We start from the raw sequence: 19,771 nt of genomic DNA, 5'->3' as shown, positions 1-19,771 counted from the left end.
AAGTTTTCAAATAATTGCAGTGGAGTAAAATTATAATATCTGCCTCTGAGATGTAGTGAGTGAAGTAAAAATACCTTCATTGTACATAAGTACAGTACTTGAGAAAATATACTTAGTTACTTTATACCACTGGTGGCTAGCCAGGTTGTTTATGGGGCACCTTGGCTGATCACAAGTCAGTTGTTAAGTCTACTTTGAGGTTTCATTGTACAGTAGCTGCTTTTGCAATTGCAGTCACTTCATTGAACTTCTGATACATCTAACCTGTTATACAATGGTAGGCAACGTTGTAACCTGCTATAGAATGTTGACAGTTATTGAACGCTGAGAGTTCATCAAGTTCATCCTCTCTGTTGTTTAGTTACTATCGAAACATTTGAACTATACGAGTGGAATGGATATAGTTATCACAGTGTTATTGAAACTATACAAACAAATTGAATAAATATAGTTAGCACAGGGTTATTGAAACTAGACAAATTGAATAAATATAGTTAGCACAGGGTTATTGAAACTAGACAAACAAATTGAATAAATATAGCTAGCACAGGGTTATTGAAACTATACAAATGGAATAAATATTGTTGGTACAGGGTTATTGAAGGCCTGTCTCTCACTGGAGAGACAGTTGTGTTGTATTTTGATTTGGCAATCACCAACCCTTTTCCATGTTTGTTTTGTTTATCCCCGGACACAAGTGTAAATGAAAACACTGAATTCACTTTATCCATCAGTTTTTCTCCATTCTTTTTCACTGGATATCATTTTCTTGTCCCTTAAATTCTGTCATGTAAAGAAACCGTCCCTCATTTTGCTGGGGGAACCCCCTCAAGGACCCCTGACCCCATATTGAGACACACTGTTATATGGCAGAGGTTCTCAACGTGGACTCCGAGGTCCCTGAGGGGGTTCCAGGGGTTCTGCACCTCTGAGAGTGTACACATGGAACCAAATGGACCCGTGAGGGTCCATTTGGTTCCATGTGTACTCTCTCAGTTATATTAACACTCGAGATTTCATACTAAATGGGGGCCTTGTGTCCTAGTCATGTCGAATGGGGGTCCTTGCAGTGGAAAAAGGTTGCTCAAAGGTCCCTTACAAGCAGTGCATGGACATAATGTATGTATGTGTGTATTAATGCTACCCCTCCTGCATTGTGTGTGTGTGTGTGTGTGTGTAGACGCGCAGCGCGCCATGGTGCTGCTGGAGGAGTACAGGACGAAGCTCAACCACACAGAAGACCGACAACTCAGACACTCCATCCAGAGAGTCATTGACATCTTCCAGAGCAACCTGTTCCAAGCTCTCATAGGTAAGACTCCGCCGGCACCGCATTATCTTCTTTTGAAACCCATTCAATCCGGGAACGCATCTGTGTCATTTTTCGATTTTTAGCTATTCAAAAATAGCAGATATACAAGCTCATAGCGCGGCCCTCGGTGCAAAATGAAAAATCGTGAACATTTGTGCAAATCTTTGAATAATCTTTGAAAATGATACACTTGTATCTCAAATCTTTGCTTCTGGGGGTCCCTGGAACAACGCATTTTGAGATGGGGCGTCCGCGACCAAACGCATATAATTTTGGGTAGTCCTTGACATGAAAAAGTTTGAGAACCACTGATATTATAGCAACATACGGTCTTCAGAAAACTGAACTTTAGACTGAACTTTAGAAGACATTTGTAGATGCGTTCCCAGATTGAATGGGTTAAATTAGAATAGAATACATGATGCAACGCAGCTCGATATGACATCACGGATTTGCGACACAACAGGAAAGCAACACAACCGCTTCAGGGATCCAGACTGCCACCGTGCACACGTTTTTTATGAAAGTGTGATTTAAAAAATCACGTCATGCAAGTGCATCATGATCATGTTTTAGCCAAAAGTATAGCAGATCTACAAGCTTGTAGATCTGCTATTTATTGGCGAAAAAGTGGTCAAAGAGTTGTACCTCAAGTCCAGTTCTCTAAGACTACAGGGGTTTAAGTGGTTTAAATCTGTACTTTTTCTTCAGTCAGTCTGTCCATATACCTGCACTTTCATCATCAACAGGCCTATGCGTGTGTATGTACAGTGAAATGCATTAAACGATCCGTTGAGTTGCCATGTTCCAAAGATGAAGCGGCCTGTAGCTGATTTACGTAACCACTGTAAACCCAGCGTCCCTATTTTGGGCAGATGTGCTATTTTCCCCAGATCACGGTATAAAATGGGGCTTAAGGGGTTAAAACAAAACAAATAACTTTGGCACCGATTGGTCCAGCGGTTTGGTGAGATTGGCTGCATGTCTCCGAAAACGCAGACACGCAGACAGAGACCCTCTTATAGACGGCTCCTGCAGAGTCTAGCCGGCGTAGAGATAAAATGAGGAGATTAGACCAGTAGATTTGGTGGAGAGGGAGAGCCAGCGAGACGAGAGGGTCCCCACTGGGGGTCCAGGGACCCCCAGGGGTCCTTGAGGGGTTTTCCCCCAGCAAAATGAGGAACGGTTTCTTTACTTGACCACACAGTTAACTACTGGAGTGTAGTACTTTTACTCCACTACAATTATTTGAAAACTTTAGTTACTACTTACTTTGCAGATATAAATTATTACAAAACATACGTTAAACTTTAGCCCTATTTTATACATAGGCTATTTGAAAATAGACGATCTACAAGCTCGCGATGCGACGCGTTGTGAGCTTGTAGATCTGCTATTTTCAAACGTCTTAGTACTTATACTTTTGGTACTTTAAGTACATTTTGATACCAATACTTTTGTACTTTTACTCAAGTCCATTATGAATTCCGGACTTTTACTTGTAACAAAGTACTTCTACATTGCAGTGTTGATACTTTTACTTAAGTAAAACATTTGAAAAGTTTACACAATAATACATGTCATGAACAAATACAATCACTTTCACCCGTGGTTGCGGTTACGAGGGGAATGCTGTGCTGTGTGTGTGTGTGTGTGTTGTAGGCCCATCCATTGCAGGCAAGTCTAAACTTGTTACCGGATCAACAACACGCACGCACACACACACACACACAAAAAAAGGGTGCAACCTAATCATGTGCTGGTGCGACCATGAGGAAGTTGGTAGCACCATTAGCTGTCAGTGGAAAATTTATTGTGGAGCTCTGCAGAGTCACACAGAGCTGCTTCAAATGGTCAACGTTCATTCATTATATAACATAACAGTAACGCAACATAACATAACATTTTAACATAATTTGTCTATGTTAGAATGTATGAATAGGCTCTATGCACAGCAGCCATAGTATCACTTCCTTCACAGGTGTTACCAATGATACTAATGAAGGCTGTTCCATCTGTTCCATTTAGTGTAGCACAGTGGTTCTCAAACTTTTTAATTTCCACGACCACCATAACTCTTGAGAGTGAACAAATGGAACCAAATGGACCCTTACGGGTCCATTTGGTTCCATTTGTACACTCTCTCAGAGTTACACACCCGTAAGCAGTGTTGCACAGAAGTAGTTCTTTTGCCCATTTCCAGAAAAGTAACTGTTTTGGACATGCAAGGTTTTCATACAACAGCCACGGTAATAACACACATGCTCTTTTAGCTTGGCTTGTCTTGTTGTGTTTTACAACAATGCCACAGAAGCCCTTCACAACTCTCATGGGTCCATGACCCTGCTTTCTTGTGACATTTAAAAGAGTTTAATGAGAACTCAGCACTGAGGAGTCTATAATGCAGTCTGTCTACAATGCATCATAATGCATTATAATGCACTGACAAGGCTTCATAACACTCTGTTATAAATGTTTATAATCATGTATGACAACTTATACCAAGGTTTTATGAAGTATTATAAGTGCTGGTCATAATGTATTACAAGCTCAGCGGAACAGCACAACCATAACTTAGTCAGTTACTGTATAAAGACACTACAACTGACTAACAAATGGTTATAATGTGCTGTTGCTTTGTTGTTGTTGTTATAGTGAGCTTGTACATCTGCTATTTTTCAATAGCCAACGCAAAAATGTAAAATGGCACAGACACTGTCCCGGTTTATTGGGTTAATTTAGTTTTATTCAGCTCTTTGCTGTTGTGTTCACCTTTTAAATCGACATGTCGGACAGGCCGTTATGTGACTTTTTTTGACAACATCTTATCACTATTATGCAACCTGGTGTCCCTATTTTGGGCATGTCATTATATAGGCAACATTTTTCTTTGTGAGCTTGTAGATCAGCTATATTTTTCTTTTTTTTTAATGAAATGAAAGTGGTTACATTTGTGTATTTGTGTTTTATTTTTATTTGTTTGCTTATACGTTATCAAATAGAATCTTTAATCAAATAGAACAGTGGTTTCCAAACTTTTTAGCGCAAGACCCAAAAGAGAAATTGGAAGTTTGCCCATCTTTTGAAATAATATATATTTATATCATTTTTTATTGTGTCGGAAATGCGACCCATGAAAATTGGTCCACGACCCAAACATTGGTCCCGACCCGCTGTTTGGGAAACGGTGGTCTAGAACTCTCCAAAGAGCTGGCATGGGCTGCACTCTGTTCAGCATTGTTGCGTTCCATTCTTGTGGGCCTGCTGTGCTGTGCGGTCACAGTGGGGTGTTAAGCCATGGAGTGGCCTGGTATGTTAGTGTGAATCAGATAGCAGTGACTTAGCGGGGGTTTCACCGCTTACTGTGTGGGTGGAGAAGGACAACAGGGCACGCCCCCTAATGTCAACCAACAGGGCTTGATAGGAGAAATGACTCTATTCTCATTCCCATTCAAACCGATGAGCTTGTAGAACTGCTATTTTTTGGAAAAAAGCGGAAATTTGTAACTCAAATCTTTGCTTCTGGGGATTCTACAAATGTATTCTAAATCCTAACTTATGTTAATTTATGTTGCTATAATATCAGTGGTTTTCTGTATTTGGCTGTGGACCCCCATCTCAAAATATTTTGTTCCAGGGACCCCCTGAAGTTGGAACAGAGTTTTATAAATGCTCGCTTTAAAAATATATATATTCAAAGATTTGCAAAAAATGTCAAGATTTTTCAAAAATAGCAGATCTACAAGTTCATAGCGCGGCACTCGGTGGACGCTAGTGATTTTTATTAAATCATTCTCTGTCTCTCTCTCTCCGCGCAGTCGCCGACAGCATAATCGGAGTGTGTAGTAGCCCTAAGGGTTTAGAAAGCTGAGAGGGAGACAGTGTAGGAGAGACAGACAGTAGGAAAGCTGAGAGGAAGACGGTGTAGGAGAGACAGACAGAAAGACGGTAGGAAAGCTGAGAGGGAGACAGTTTTGGAGAGACACAGGACGAGACAAGGTTCTGGTCTCCAGACTTGCTAATGGTGCATGAAGTCGAAGAGGTGAAAGTCTCTCACACACACTGTTCCATTGTGAGGCACTTGGTCGTGTGTTTTAACCCATTAAGACCGCATCTGTCTAACCACTTAAACCATTATTGTATAATATGTATTTTTAATAGCAGATCTACAAGCTCATAACGCGGCACAGAGTGCCGTGCTATGAGCTTGTAGATCTGCTATAAAAAAGAAAAAACATTTTTAATGCAATTTTTTTTTTAATCAAATCTATGCTTCTGAGGGTCCCTTGAACTAAATATTTTGAGATGGGGGTCCGCGGCCAAATACATATCATTTCGGGGGTCTTTGAAATGAAAAACTTTGAAGCACCGCTGATATAGAAACATACAGTACTTTTTTCAGAAACCTGTTAGGATTTAGAAAATAAAGACTGGGAGACTGTCTACTGAACTTTGGGGGGAAAAAATGTGTCATCTTGCATGGTTGGATTAGAAGGGTGTGGCTGGCAGGAGGGTTATTGTAGCAGCCGCGGTTATAGCATATAACTCACAGAAAGAAAGAGGCAGAGATTTGTGTGACTGTTATTGCCAGAGACGGCTTTCATATTATTTCCTATATCGTTGCTGCTGTCGGGGCAGAAACCGCGCATCTCCATATGTTTTACTTTTTCTGTTTTTTTCCCCCCGTAAAATTAACGCCCTACTTGATCACACAACAGCGTCACACAAAAGCGCCAAAAGTAGCAGATCTGCAAGCGTTTAGAGCTTGTAGATCTGCTACTTTGGCTTTGAACCCTGAAAAAAAGAGTTTCTGTATTTCCTATATGCTGTACTATATAATACGAGTCTTATTTTATTAAGTATTAGTATTTTAGTATTAGCATTACACCTTCGTTTTACACAAAAGGAGGAAAGCTAGAGGAGAGATCAAATTAGACACAAACTTCACAAGTAGATGGCCTGCTACGTATCGCAAACACCTCTGGTTCTCAAGGTGGGGCACAGGGACCCCCAGGTGTCCTGGCGGGGGGGGGGGTGAAATGGAACCAAATTGACCCGTACAAGGGTTCAATCCAGGGGTCTTTGAATTGAAAAATGTTTGGAAACACTGGCATTACTGTACATGACAATGGTTAGTCTGAGCCAAGCTGTTCTTCTGCGGGGGTTATGTCACTGTCATATCCATAACCACAGTTCATACCTCCCTCTGGGATGTTATTTCTGTATCATAAGACAAGTCTTTGTATTGTGTTTAACCTCTTGACCTTATTGCCTGTGGGCATTTGCCACATTCACACTGTCATGCATGTGGAAGCTCTGGCTCTCTCTCTCTCTCTCTCTGTGTCTGTCTCTATCTTTGTCTCTCTCTCTCTCTCTCTCTCTCTCTCTCTTTCTCTCTCCCACATTCTTTGCTCCATTCATGCTGTCTTGCATCATGGTCTTGCACCATTACAGTGTCTCAGTCTGTCAGCAATGAGTTGACAAACAGCATAAACAGTAAATGACGCCTGGCTTTGACCTGAATCGAGATGTAATTAAACAAATGCACCTGGTTGTGCAAACCCTACCTGTGTGGATTATACCAGGGACAGTGACTTGAACTTTGCTCTTCCTACTGTAAATGAACATACCTGCGGATTATGTGTCGGTTACTTTCTGTGGACTATGCGGTCGACACTCGCTGACGTTTTTAATCCCATGTACAACACATTTTTTGTTTCGTTTTTTCTCTATGCAGATCATTTGTTTGTTTTTTATTGATCTCTCTTTCCCTTGCCCCGACTTCTTCTTTTCCCGTTTCTCTTATGTAAATCATAAAAAACTCTGGAGCTTGCACAAAAACTAAAATTCACCCACTGTTTTACACCTGTAAACCTATGATGTGACAATGAAATTGATTCTGATTCATCTCGTCTCACCCAAAAAGTTAATAATCTCTTTGTGTCAGCCTATTCTCAACCAAGCGTCATGAAACTCAAATCGATCCGTCCTTGATTTTGACCTCGATATTATGATCTTGAGCTTTTTTTGTCTTTTTGATCCAAAAGTGAATCTACTCGTCATGGCAGCCTAATTCATTGGTTCTCAAAGTGGGGTTCCAGGGGGTCCCCAGCAAAATGTGTTAATATAGCATCACAATAACTTTAACCACTTTTTAACCTTTTATACTTTGGCTATTCAAAAATAGCAGATATACAAGCTCATAGCGCGGCACCGAGTGCCACGCTATGAGCTTGTATATCTGCTAAAAAACGTGAACATATTTTGTGCAAATCTTTGAATATATATATTGTTTAAAGCGAACATTTGTAACTCAAATCTTTGCTTCTGGGGGGTCCCTGGAACAAAATATTTTGAGATGGGGGTCCGCGGCCAAATACATATCATTTTGTGGGTCCAACAAGTTTTAGAACCCCTGGCCTGACTGACCATTCTCACGAGTTTCATGAAACTCCTGTCCATGTGTTTTCAATTCATCTCGCAAGCAAACCAAGAAACGGACAGGACCGATTTAAAATAAACTACCAGGGATTGCTGCAGACAGGCTAATGAACCTGTGCTTCCATCTGTAGTTTCTGTAGTGTTCCTGTTGTTGTGGGCTATCCACTCCTTGTTATTGGCTCTTTTATTGAGGAGGGCACACAGCGAGAGAAGAGAGACAGACAGACAGACAGACAGAAAGTAGACCAGTGTGTTACTGAGTGTTCTCTCTGTCTCCCTGTAGATTCTTGTAACGAAGTATATTTACTTTTACTAATTGTACCTTTTAAGTACAATTTTATGGTAGTTTTACCTTACTGGAGTATTTCAAATTGTCTTTACTTTTACTTCTACTCCACTACATCTCGGAGACAAATATTGTACTTTTACTCCACTACAATTATTTGAAAACATTAATTGCTAGTTACTTTGCAGATATAAATTATTACGTTATAAAACATACATTAACTACTTTAGCCCTGTTTTTATACCTAGGCTATTTGAAACTAGCAGATCTACAAGCTTTGTGAGCTTGTAGATCTGCTGGTTTCAAACATGTTAGTACTTTTACTTCAGGTACTTTAAGGACATTTTGATACCAATACTTTTATACTTTTACTCAAGTAAAATTTGAGTTCCGGACATTTACTTGTAACGGAGAACTTCTACATTGCAGTATTGATACTTTTACTCAAGTAAAACATTTGAGTACTTTTTCCACCACTGTCTGCCTGTGAGTGTCTCTTCCCCGTCTGCCGACTAACGGAAACATGAGTCCAGTGAGAGCGACAGGCTGCTCTGCTACAGGCGTTACTAGGTTACACTCATTACATAATCCTCTATATGCAATTATTTGAGATAATTGCAATTTAGTTTCCATGTTGAAAAAGGTTCATATATTTTCCTTAGCCCCAAAAAGAAGTGACACATTGTGAGCTTGTAAATCGGCTAGTTTTGGGCAAAAAGATTTCTTTAGACAGAAAAAAGTGGTCCAAGTACGAAGGCAACTCTGGTCCAGTCTACTAAGTCTAGACTAGAGGCTTTAAGACTTCTTTACACCCCCTATTATAGTATATAATGGCGCATGTATATTGTGTATTGTGTATATTTTATACATTTCAAAACTTTTGGTACTTTACATTTTGATTTGATGCACTTTTACTCAAGTCAATTTTGAATTCCGGACTTTAACTTGTAACAGGAGTATTTCTACATTGGAGTATTGATACTTTTACTTAAGTAAAACATTTTAGTATTTTTTCCACCACCGCTTTAGGGGGTAACGGTTGCATACTAGAGGGCTTAGGGAAACACTGCTCTGCTACAAGGGGGTAACGGTTGTGGAGCGCGCCAGGGAAACCAACTGAACAGCAGGAATGTGGTCCGGCCTGTTTGAGTTTCCCATCGCTGGCTGGCTGCTTAAAGTCAGGTTACTGGCAGACCAACGGACAGACCGGGCCGAGGGCACAGTGAAGGGTTTGCAGAGGGACGGAAACATTCTGGTACATTTCTGGAAAACATCTCGGCAATAGGCTCCATGCACAGCGGCCATATTGGAAAGAAATTGGGCCTCTTCCTTACTTCCTTCACAGGTGTTACCAATGATGCTAACGAAGGCTCTGTTCCATTCTGGTCAAACGGAGTCAGGGTGCTGATATTGTGCATGTTGTTCTCACTGGAAACACTCTGCTACACCAGTGGGTCTCAAAGTGTGGTACAGGGACCCTCATAGTTCCTTGAGGGGGTTCCAAATGGCCTCTTACGGGTGTGTAACTCTGAGAGTGTACAAATGGAACCAAATGGACCTGTGCGGGGCCATTTGGTTCCATTTGTACACTCTCTGAGTTATGGGGCTCTTTCAAATTAAAAAGTTTTAGAACCACTGTGCTACACTAAATGGAATGAAGCCTTAATTAGGGTCATTGTTAACACCTGTGAAGGAAGTAAGGAAGAGGCCCAATTTCTTTCCAATATGGCCGCTGTGTGCATGGAGCCTATTTACCAGGGGAAGTTGATCACTTTTCAACCTGGCGTCCTCTATTTTTTGTCTTTATAGGCGAAAATGTTCAAACCTGTAGCCTCCCATCATCTTCCAAATCCTTCTGACAACCATAGTTTGGGATCAGGCACACAACGGTTCAAACCAAAATACAATTTAAATATTTGTCTGTATATGATAAGGTAAATACAGTTAGTATTAATTAAAGGTAGAGTAAGTGATATGTTTTGGTCATAAAACAAAAGAGTGTTTTGTTAAAACTATATTCTGATAATAGTCATTGCTATAGTGTTTGTTCAGTCTCCCCGTCTCTCCAGCTCTTTAATACAATCTTCAGCTGGGTTGCCCATTTCGGCCAGTCAGGAGAGAGTACCCCCTTATCAGCTTCAATCTTATAGAGTTCCAGTTCCAATTTTGTCTGCTCATTTCTTTGTCATCATCATCATCACTTCCTAATTCACTTGTTTAATCTGTATCCTGTGTGAGTTTTCTCTCCTGATTGGATAAAATTGTCATCCTGGCCTGAAAATGCACACACTTACTTTAACAAACAAATATAACTGGCCCTACCTTTTAACCCAAACTGTTCCAGTTAATTCCCATATTCCTATTCCATGCCTGTCTAGTAAAAGTCCAAGTCCGCTCTTCTTCCAACTTGATCTCTCTGTAACTGCTATTGTGTGAAGGCGAGTCATGAATGAAATACAGCAGCTATGGCTGTGAGAGTTTGTGAGATTTCCAACGCTGGATTTAGAAACATTCTAGAAGCTGAACCACTATAACATCTCTGTCGGGTGGAAACCTCGTATGTCCAAAACGGTTACTTTTCAGGATTCAAACAAAGTTTTTTGCAAAAGTAGCAGACCGACGAGCTCATCTTCGAGCCGCGTCGCGAGCTTGTGGATCTGCTACTTCTGTGTGACGCTGTAGTCAAATATGGAGATAAGCAACGATGAGTTCAGCTCGGCATCGGTTATTATAGCTATGTCGGTTGTTTCAAGTTTCGGCTGCCGTGGAACAGGTGTTGACTGCAAGTTTTACCATTAACCCATTGAGACCTGGAACTGTCTCATTTTTAGATTTGAGCTAAAAAAAGCATTATTTTACACTTTGGGCTATTCAAAAATAGCAGATATACAAGCTCGTAGCGCGGCACCGAGTGCCGCGCTACGAGCTTGTAGATCTGCTATTTTTGAAAAATCGTGAAAATGTGTGCAAATCTTTGAATATATTCATTTTTAAAGCGAACATTTTTCAACTCAAATCGTTGCTTCTGGGGGTCCCTGGAACAACATATTTTGATGGGGGTCCGCGGCCAAATACATATAATTTTGGGGGTCCTTGACATGAAAAAGATTGAGCACCACTGATATAGAAACATAAGTTTTTCAGAAAACTGTTGGGATTTAGGAGACATGTAGAATCGGCTTCAGGTCTCAATGGGTTAATGATATTGATGACGACGCACGACAGTCGCAGAACAGTTGATCGCACCGCCGTGAGCTCTTTGGCAGTCAGCGCTCCACCCCGGAGAGGATTACAAGCCCAGCAGAGAAAGTGAAGTGAAATAAATAGCCTTTTTGTCTGAATGAAGCCGTGTGCACTTCACCTGATGAGAACACCATGCTGTTAGAAGAGGATCAGTGTCCTGGCTAAGTAAGCAGTACCTGCCCGGGCCATATACCTGTGTTGCTACCTTTTGCTTAACCCATTCAGTCCAGGAACGCATCTACAAATGTCTTCTAAATCCTAACGGGTTTCTGAAGTTTTTGTATCAGTGGTTCTCAAACTTTTTCTTGTCAAGGACCCCCCAAAAAAGTGTTTGGCCGCCGACCCCCATATCAAAATATTTTGTTCCAGGAACCACCAGAAGCAAAAATTTGAGTTACAAATATAAAAAAAAAAAAAAAAAAAAAAAATATATATATATATTCAAAGATTTTCAAAAAAAAATGCTGATCTACAAGCTCGAATGCCGCACTATGAGCTTGTATATCTGCTTAATGGGTCAATCCAGCCCAGAGGTTTCCACTGTGAAGAATGTGGTCTATACAAATATCTGGATTATTTTAGTCGACATTGAGATCACTAGTGTTTAACACGATTACTTATTTTAACACAAGGGGTCCTGGGGGGGCGGGCCTGTTTCCAATGTTGTCCTATGTGTTCAATTCATCAAGACATACAATACTATACAAGAAATCCTCAACACTAGGAGCAGTAAAAGTGTGCGTATTTACAGAAAAACAGGGCATGTCTAAGTACAGTTGTAAACTGCAGACATAAAATAGGTTTATTATGGCAGTTTTGAAGGAGGATAGGGACTCTGGAGTCAAGACCTTTTGATGGCCGGTGTGTTGGTAGTAGGGCATTCCACATTTTTGGTGACGTAACAGTAGAATGAATTCATCCCCATGTTTGTGCCAAATCTGGGGGGGAATGAGTCCAACGAGATCAGTTGGAGTTCCCTCTGGCGTTGTGCCCTGTGGGCATTTCTCACCCTAGTGAAGTAGTTTGACAGGTACATTGACTTTGGAAACATTACATACTAATTTATCTAACTTTTATAGAAAACGTTTCTTTTGAAAGGAGTAGTTCACCCAAAAAAATGACTTGTTTTCTATCAATTACACACCCCATGAAGCATTGAATTCATCGAGACTTTACATTTTTTGTCGCGTTCCTAAGCCAATAATTTGATTACAGGCGGAAAGATGCTAATGTGGCCGGTAGGAGACTCAAAGGAGACTTTTTGAGTCTCCTACCGGAGAGACCGTCGGTCATCAAATTATTGGCTTAGGAATGCGACAAAAACAAAAAAAATCTCCATGATTTCAATGCTTCATGGGATGTGTAATTAATAGAAAATAACATCTTTTTTTTGGCTGAACTGCTCCTTTAACTGTGTATCTTTTTGTGTGTGTGTGTGTGTGTGTGTGTGTGTGTGTGTGTGTGTGTGTGTGTGTGTGTGTGTTTTTTGCCCCATTATTGTTTGGTCATAGGCCATCTTGTATTTGAATGATGATTAAACACACGGGTGATAATACTGCAGAAACCAGGATGTAATAAACGTGATTTGTTGTTGTTCGTCATCGGTCTCCGTGAAACCAAACCCAAATAAAACGGCTGAATTGGGTTTTATCTGTCTTGTTGCCCCCAAAAAGGTCTGTCTTCCCCTTATCTTGGGGCTGGAGAGCTGAACCAAACATGCCACAGCAGCCAAGTCAAGGCAGTGTAGCCAGACAGCTCAGATAGATAGATATCTAACTGTCTCTGTAGCTGATGAGGTAAGATGGTGGCTGTAACCACGTGGGACTCGCCCCCAGCCTAACTGAGAGAGAGAGAGAGATAGTTTGGGTTTTAATTGGGTATTATTTATATACCCAATGCTTCGCGCTGCGTTGCGAGCTTGCAGATCTGCTTTTGTGTGACGCTGTAGTGCGATCAAGAAGGGCGTTAATTTACGAAAAAAACACAAAAAGTTCAAATATGGAGATGAGAGGTTTCTGCCCAACAGCAACGATATACAGTGGTGGAAAAAGTACTAAAATGTTTGAAAATAGCAGATCTACAAGCTCACAACGCGTCGCATTTTCAAATAGCCTAGGTATAAAATAGGGCTAAAGTGGTTAATGTGTGTTTTATAATATAATAATGTATATCTGCAAAGTAACTAGTAACTAAAGTTTTCAAATATTTCTTGTGGTGTAAAAGTACAATATTTGCCCCTGAGATGTAGTGGAGTAGAAGTAAAAGAGACAATTGGAAATGCTCCAGTAAAGTAAAAGTACCTCAACATTTTACATAAGTACAGTACTTGAGTAAATGTACTCAGTTACTTTACACCACTGGAGATATATATCATAATTTATAATAATATGGGGTAGTTTTTGACGCTGTATGTTTGCACATGCATGAAATGTGTCTCCATTTACCCGTCCTAACTATCAGGAGCAGTGAGTGCTATTAGTATGCTCTGTGAGCAGTAAGGGGTTAAGTGTCTTGCTCAGAGGCACTTTTGACACAAAGCATGTGTCCATCTCCCAGACGGCCTGTCTACCCACTCAGCTTTGGCCGCCACCCATACAATTATGTAGTATTACTGTATTTAATAAGGTAGGTTTTCATTGTGTGTGTGTGTGTGTGTATGTGTGTGTGTGTGTGTGTGTGTGTGTGCGTGTGCGTTTGTGAGTTGCATTTCTGTTTGGCTTTTAGGCTTCGTAAACAGGATAGATATGATAAAAAAAAAAAAAAATGTAATTACTTTATATCTTAAAACATTCTTATGATCTACAGGCTCAAGAATATAAAATAATTGCGATTTTCTCAAATAATTGCGATTTTCTCAAATAATTGCGATTTTCTCAAATAATTGCGATTATATAGCAATTTAGACAGGCCTATAATGTCAATCGTTCAAATGATTGTGACTGAACCGTCCTCCGTGCCACTGAGCCAGGCATCAAGACAGAGGGGTGGTGCTACCCAGGTCACTGAGTTGTGAATTATAATAACCAGTTATGAATGAAATACTGAGAAACGCTGTCCTGGAGAACACACACAGAGAGAGAGGGAGAGAGACTGCAGTGTTGAAACATCCCACTTCTCTGCTGATCTAGGATCAAATCCCACCAGAGCGCTCTCTCTCTCGTGTGTGTGTGTGTGTGTGTGTGTGTGTGTGTGTGTGTGTGTGTGTGTGCGCGCGCGCGCGAACACAGAGACAACACAAAGTAGAACAGAGAGACGTGTGTGTGTGTTAAAGGGATATTTCCCTTTCAAACATGTGTGGGGTAATTTTAACGCCTACTCAGGCAGACTCAGATTCAGTGTTTAGATTCATTCATTTTATCAGACACGCCCCCTTCCTATACAAACCTGTTGTAACTTCAAAATCCATTTTAACCATGATTCATCGAAAACACAATATTTTTATTTAATTTCTAAAATTGTATTTGCATTTTTTAATTATTATACAAAATAAATGAAAAAAGTAATACAAAAACACGGCCCCCTAACACAGAAGAAGGATAATATCAGTCAACAGAACCAAGGACGGGTGTTTTTCATGGTTAAAATGGAGTTTGGAATTACAATGGGTTTGTATGGGAAGGGGGCGTGCCTAACAAATATCTAAATACTGAATCAAGCAACTTAAAAAACTGTCTAGGGTGTGCTCACAAAAGCCTGAGAACATGTTAAAATGACCCCAAACATGTTTAAAGAGTGAAATGTCCCTTTAAGCTATGTTAGAGAGTTGTCTCCTAACCACGCTGTCTTGGTGCCACTAGAGAAAGGCAGCTCCATGCATCATGCATGACACACACACACACACACACACACACGCACACGCACACGCACACACATGCACGCACTAGGGCGTTAACAGAATAATCGAATATTCGAATATTCGACTATCAAACCGACTATTCGACTATCAAACCACTATTCGATTATTCGATAAAAAAAAAAAAATTAAAAAAAAGTTTTTTTTTTTTTTTTTTTTGTTTTAGTGGCTTTTCTGCAGCAGACACGCAGCTGTGAGCTCTGGTGTGACGTCAACTCGCATTCCTTGAGTCCAGTCATCAATGTCATTGAAAAAAAAAGAAAAAAAAAAAACTTTTTATTTTTTTTATTTTTTATTTTTTTATTATTTTATTTTTTATAATCAAATCGATTAATCGAATATTCGAATACTTATAGGTCGAATAATTCGAATACTAAAAATCACTATTCGTGAATGCCCTAGCACGCACATGTCTTGCACTAAGATGTTTGCGCAGCTTGCATGGCAATCCTTCTCCCATCTCTCTCGTCTGTCTGTTCTTTTATTCTCTCTCTCTCTTTCTCTCTCTCTCTCTCTCTCTCACACCACGCCTACATGCAGTGGTGTAAAGTAACTAAGTACATATTCTCAAGTACTGTACTTAAGTACAATTTTGAGGTATTTTTTACTTTACTGGAGTATTTCCAATTTTCATTATTTTTTACTTTTATTCCACTACATCTCAGAGGCAAATATTGTACTTTTACTCCACTACAATTATTTGAAAACTTTAGTTACTTTGCAATTATCAATTGTTATATTATAAAACATACATTAAGCACTTTAGCCCTATTTTATACATACAGTAGGCTGTTTGAAAATAGCCGATCTACAAGCTCACGACGCGGCGACGAGTCGTGAGCTTGTAGATCGGACATTTTGGCACTTTTACTTTTGGTACTTAAAGTACATTTTGATACCAATACTTTTGTACTTTTACTCAAGTAAAATTTTGAATTCTGGACTTTTTTTTAACTTGTAATGGAGTATTTCTATACCGCAGTATCGATACTTTTACTTAAGTAAAATATCTTGAGTATTTTTTTTTTCCACCACCGCCTACAGTACATGCACACACACTGTTCCCCTCTCCTGACCTCTCTGTCTCTCTCATCTCCCTGCACGCTCATTGCTGCTCTGCGCTGCCATCGCCTCTGTCTCAGCTCTCGCTAATGAAAAATAGATTGCTGCCGCGCAGCCCACTCCATCACCCCCCCCCCCCCTTCCCCCCCATCTCCTCCACTCACCCCCACCCCTCCAAGATATGTACGCAGTGGACTGAACACAATGTAATCTGTCTGTTGACACGACCATTACCCCGAGTCTGTGTAATCCCACAACTGCTGTTGATCAGAGAGAGAGAGAGAGAGAGAGAGTGAGATTTCAGTTGTTTGGATGCCTTAGAAGTCAGCCATGTCTTCCATGGCAGTGACAGCGTTTTTGTGGCCAAGGACCCTCAAATTAATATGCATTATTTATGTGGCTGCGGACCCCACCAACTCAAAAGGTTTTGTGCCAGGGACCCCCAGAAGAGATTTATGTTAAACACATTTTTCAAGATTTTTCTAAAATGTTCAAAAAATAGCAGATGTACAAGCTTTTAGTGCGGCACGAAGTGACGAGCTGTGAGATTTTTTTGAATGGCCATCGCTAAAATATAAAATGACACGGATGCTTTCCCGGTTTTAATGGGTTAACCCATTAAGACCTGAAGCCGATTCTACATGTCTCCTAAATCCCAACAGTATTCTGAAAAACGTATGTTTCTATATCAGTGGTGCTCAATCTTTTTCATATCAAGGACCCCCAAAATGATATGTATTTGGCCGCGGACCCCTATCTCAAAATAGGTTGTTCCAGGGAACCCCATGAAGCAAAGATTTTAGTTAAAAATGTATATATTCAAAGACACATTTTCACCATTTTTCAAAAATAACAGATCTACAAGCTCATAACGCGGCACTCGGTTCCTTCAAGAAAAACCCGAATTGATCCCTGATATTTCAAAGCCTCGATCTGCAATTTCTTCCAAATGATTGGCTGTATGGCTATTCAAAACATCAACATCTTTACATATTGTGCTTAATTGTTTATGAAACACGGCGCTCATTTGGCGCTGTTTCGCAAATCTCAGATTAGGACTCAGCAAAATCTTCAGTCAAGACATTTTATTTTAGCTTTAATCCCTGTGTGTAAAACCCTGCAGTCTCTCGTCACAGTTTTGACGTGCGCCGTCTTGTCTGTCTGTGTACTTTTTGGGGAAGTATTTCTGTTACTTACTTCCAGTTTTTTAGCCCATTCAATCGGGGAACGCATCACTTGTCATTTTTGTCATTGCTCTGGCTATTTCTTTTTAAATCGTGAAAATGTGTGCAAATCTTTTGAGTGTATATATATATTTTTATTTTATTTTTTATTTTAAAGCAAACATTTGTAACTGTCAAATGTCTCAAAACATTTCTTCATTTTTCTGAAAAACTATTGTTGCTATATCAGTGGTGCTCAAAGTTGTTCTTGTCAAGGACCCCCAAAATGTTTTTGGCCGCCGATCCCCATCTCAAAATATTTTGTTCCAGGGGACCCCAGAAGCAAAGATTTGAGTTACAAATATTATTTAAAAAAGATATATATATACATTCAGATTTGCACAAATTCGTCACAATAATTTTAACCACTTAAACCATCATTTTATCCGTGAAAAGTTGTCCAAATATTTTTAAGTGAACATTTTTAACTCAAATGCTTTTGGAAGTCCCCCCTGGCGCAAAACATTTTTGTGTGGGGGGGGGGGGGGGGGGGGGGGGGGTCCGCAGCCTGTCCGCAGCCTAATACATATCATTTTGGGGGTCCTTGACATGAAAATGTTTGAGAACCACTGTCCTAAAATGTAGATGTCCTCACAAGTAGAGTAATACAAGTGTGTGTGTGTATGTGTGCGTGCGCCCGCACACTGGGGCAGGGTTGTGTACTCTGATGGAGTTAGTCAATTTACAGACCTAACACTGAATGGGAGCACTGTTGTGCCATTTAAAGGGCCATTTCACCATGCTAACACTCATAATAACATCTCAACTGACTACTTGTTCATTGATTCACACAAGACATTTTCCTAACCGTAACGGTTCATTATATACTTGTAAAGTCTTTGCCTTGATTTAAATTACTACAAATCCCAGAGTGCATCAGTTAAAAGTTACAGAAGGGTCATTTGTTCACATGCTGACAGAACTTTCCGTTGTACGGCTTAAATTAAATGGACATTCCACCCAATTAAGGTGGTCTGAGGTAGTGGGAGGAGACAGCTCTTTAAAGACTTTCAAACTGCCTCTATTTTGGTCACTGGTTCTTTGTCATTCATTGGTCTTTATAGGCGTCCCAAAACATTTAAAATAGTGCAAAAATAGCCATTCTACGTGTTGAGAGCTTCACTATTCGTCCAATGATGACGTTTATAGGGCTTAAGGGAAGGAAGTCTAAAGGAAATACGCTCTAGGAAAGGAACCTTAGTGAACGATACCATCTTATTTTGTCCAAGCCTTCAGTAAGCCCGTTTCTGTCTACAGCCTGTAAATCATTACATCATTTGGTTGGAAACATTTTTGTATGTAACTTACTTGCCCCACGTCACTGACTGTACTAACAATGTACCAACTTCAGCAACCTCTAACTAAAGGAGCACTGAAGGACATTTACACAGAAAATGACAATGAAAGTGCTTTACTCATCGCTGTCCTCTGAAACCTCTTATCTCCTTTAACTTTTTCTGTTTTTTTTTCATAAATGAACGTGCTACTTGATCACACTACAGCGTCACACAAAAGTAGCAGATCCGCAAGATCTGCTACTTTCGCTGTTTTTTTTTTAACCCATTAAGACCGGGAACGCATCTGTGTCATTTTTAGATTTCTTTGGGCTATTTTTGAAAAATTGTGATTTTTTTTTTTTTTATATATATATATTTTTTTCCGAAAAACTGTTGGGATTTAGAAACGTTTTAGAAGCGGCCTCAGGTCTTAATGGGTTAATTTGAATCCTGAAAAAGTAACAGTTTTGAGCAAGAAGGGACCTAGGAGAAGATTTTTTAAAGAATGTTCAAAATCATGCCCTTTTTTTTTCTCCACAATTTTTCTAAATGTTTTGAAAAATAGCTGATTTACAAGCTCTCAACACCTCGCGATGCCACACAATTGGGAGCTTGTGGATCTGCTATTTTCATATAGGGTCAAAAGTATATAGGCCAAAGTATAAAATCGGGTTAAAGTTATCGTCTCTGTTGGTTGGAAAACCTCATTATGTCCAAAACTGTGACTTTTCAAGATTCACATTCAAAACCATCAAAAGTAGCAGATCTACAAGCTTGTAGATCTGCTACTTTTGATGGTTTTGTGTGACACTGTAGTGTGATAAAGTAGGGCATTAATATTACGAATATATGGAGATTTGTGCAACAATATACTTGTGGGGATATTTGGGCCTCACAAGTATAGTAACACACACACACACACACACACACACACACACACACACACACACATACACACTCGCACACAGAGCTCCCTTATGGCAGCAACAGTGTTACCAAAGATAAACATCTAAGTTGGGAAAGCCGTCTCTCACACACACTCACACACACACACACACACACACACACACACTC

General features: G+C 40.0%; 1 protein-coding gene across 10 annotated transcripts in view; it reads left to right on the top strand.

Moving 5' to 3' along the window:
- Nucleotides 1–19,771, top strand: part of dlg1b (discs large MAGUK scaffold protein 1b) — a 170,612-nt gene that overhangs the window by 3,092 nt on the left and 147,749 nt on the right. For all 10 annotated transcript variants that reach the window (XM_084058401.1, XM_084058407.1, XM_084058406.1 and 7 more), the window contains exon 2: nucleotides 1,181–1,312. In XM_084058401.1, coding sequence (XP_083914527.1) covers nucleotides 1,181–1,312 — 132 coding nt within the window. The remainder of the gene's footprint in view (nucleotides 1–1,180; nucleotides 1,313–19,771) is intronic.

This window comes from Gymnoscopelus microlampas (genome assembly GCF_963454915.1).
Source record: "Gymnoscopelus microlampas genome assembly, chromosome: 5".
In the NCBI taxonomy this organism is placed as follows: Eukaryota; Metazoa; Chordata; class Actinopteri; order Myctophiformes; family Myctophidae; genus Gymnoscopelus; species Gymnoscopelus microlampas.
Note: the sequence above shows the minus strand (reverse complement) of the source record. Positions and strands in the feature narration are given on the sequence as shown.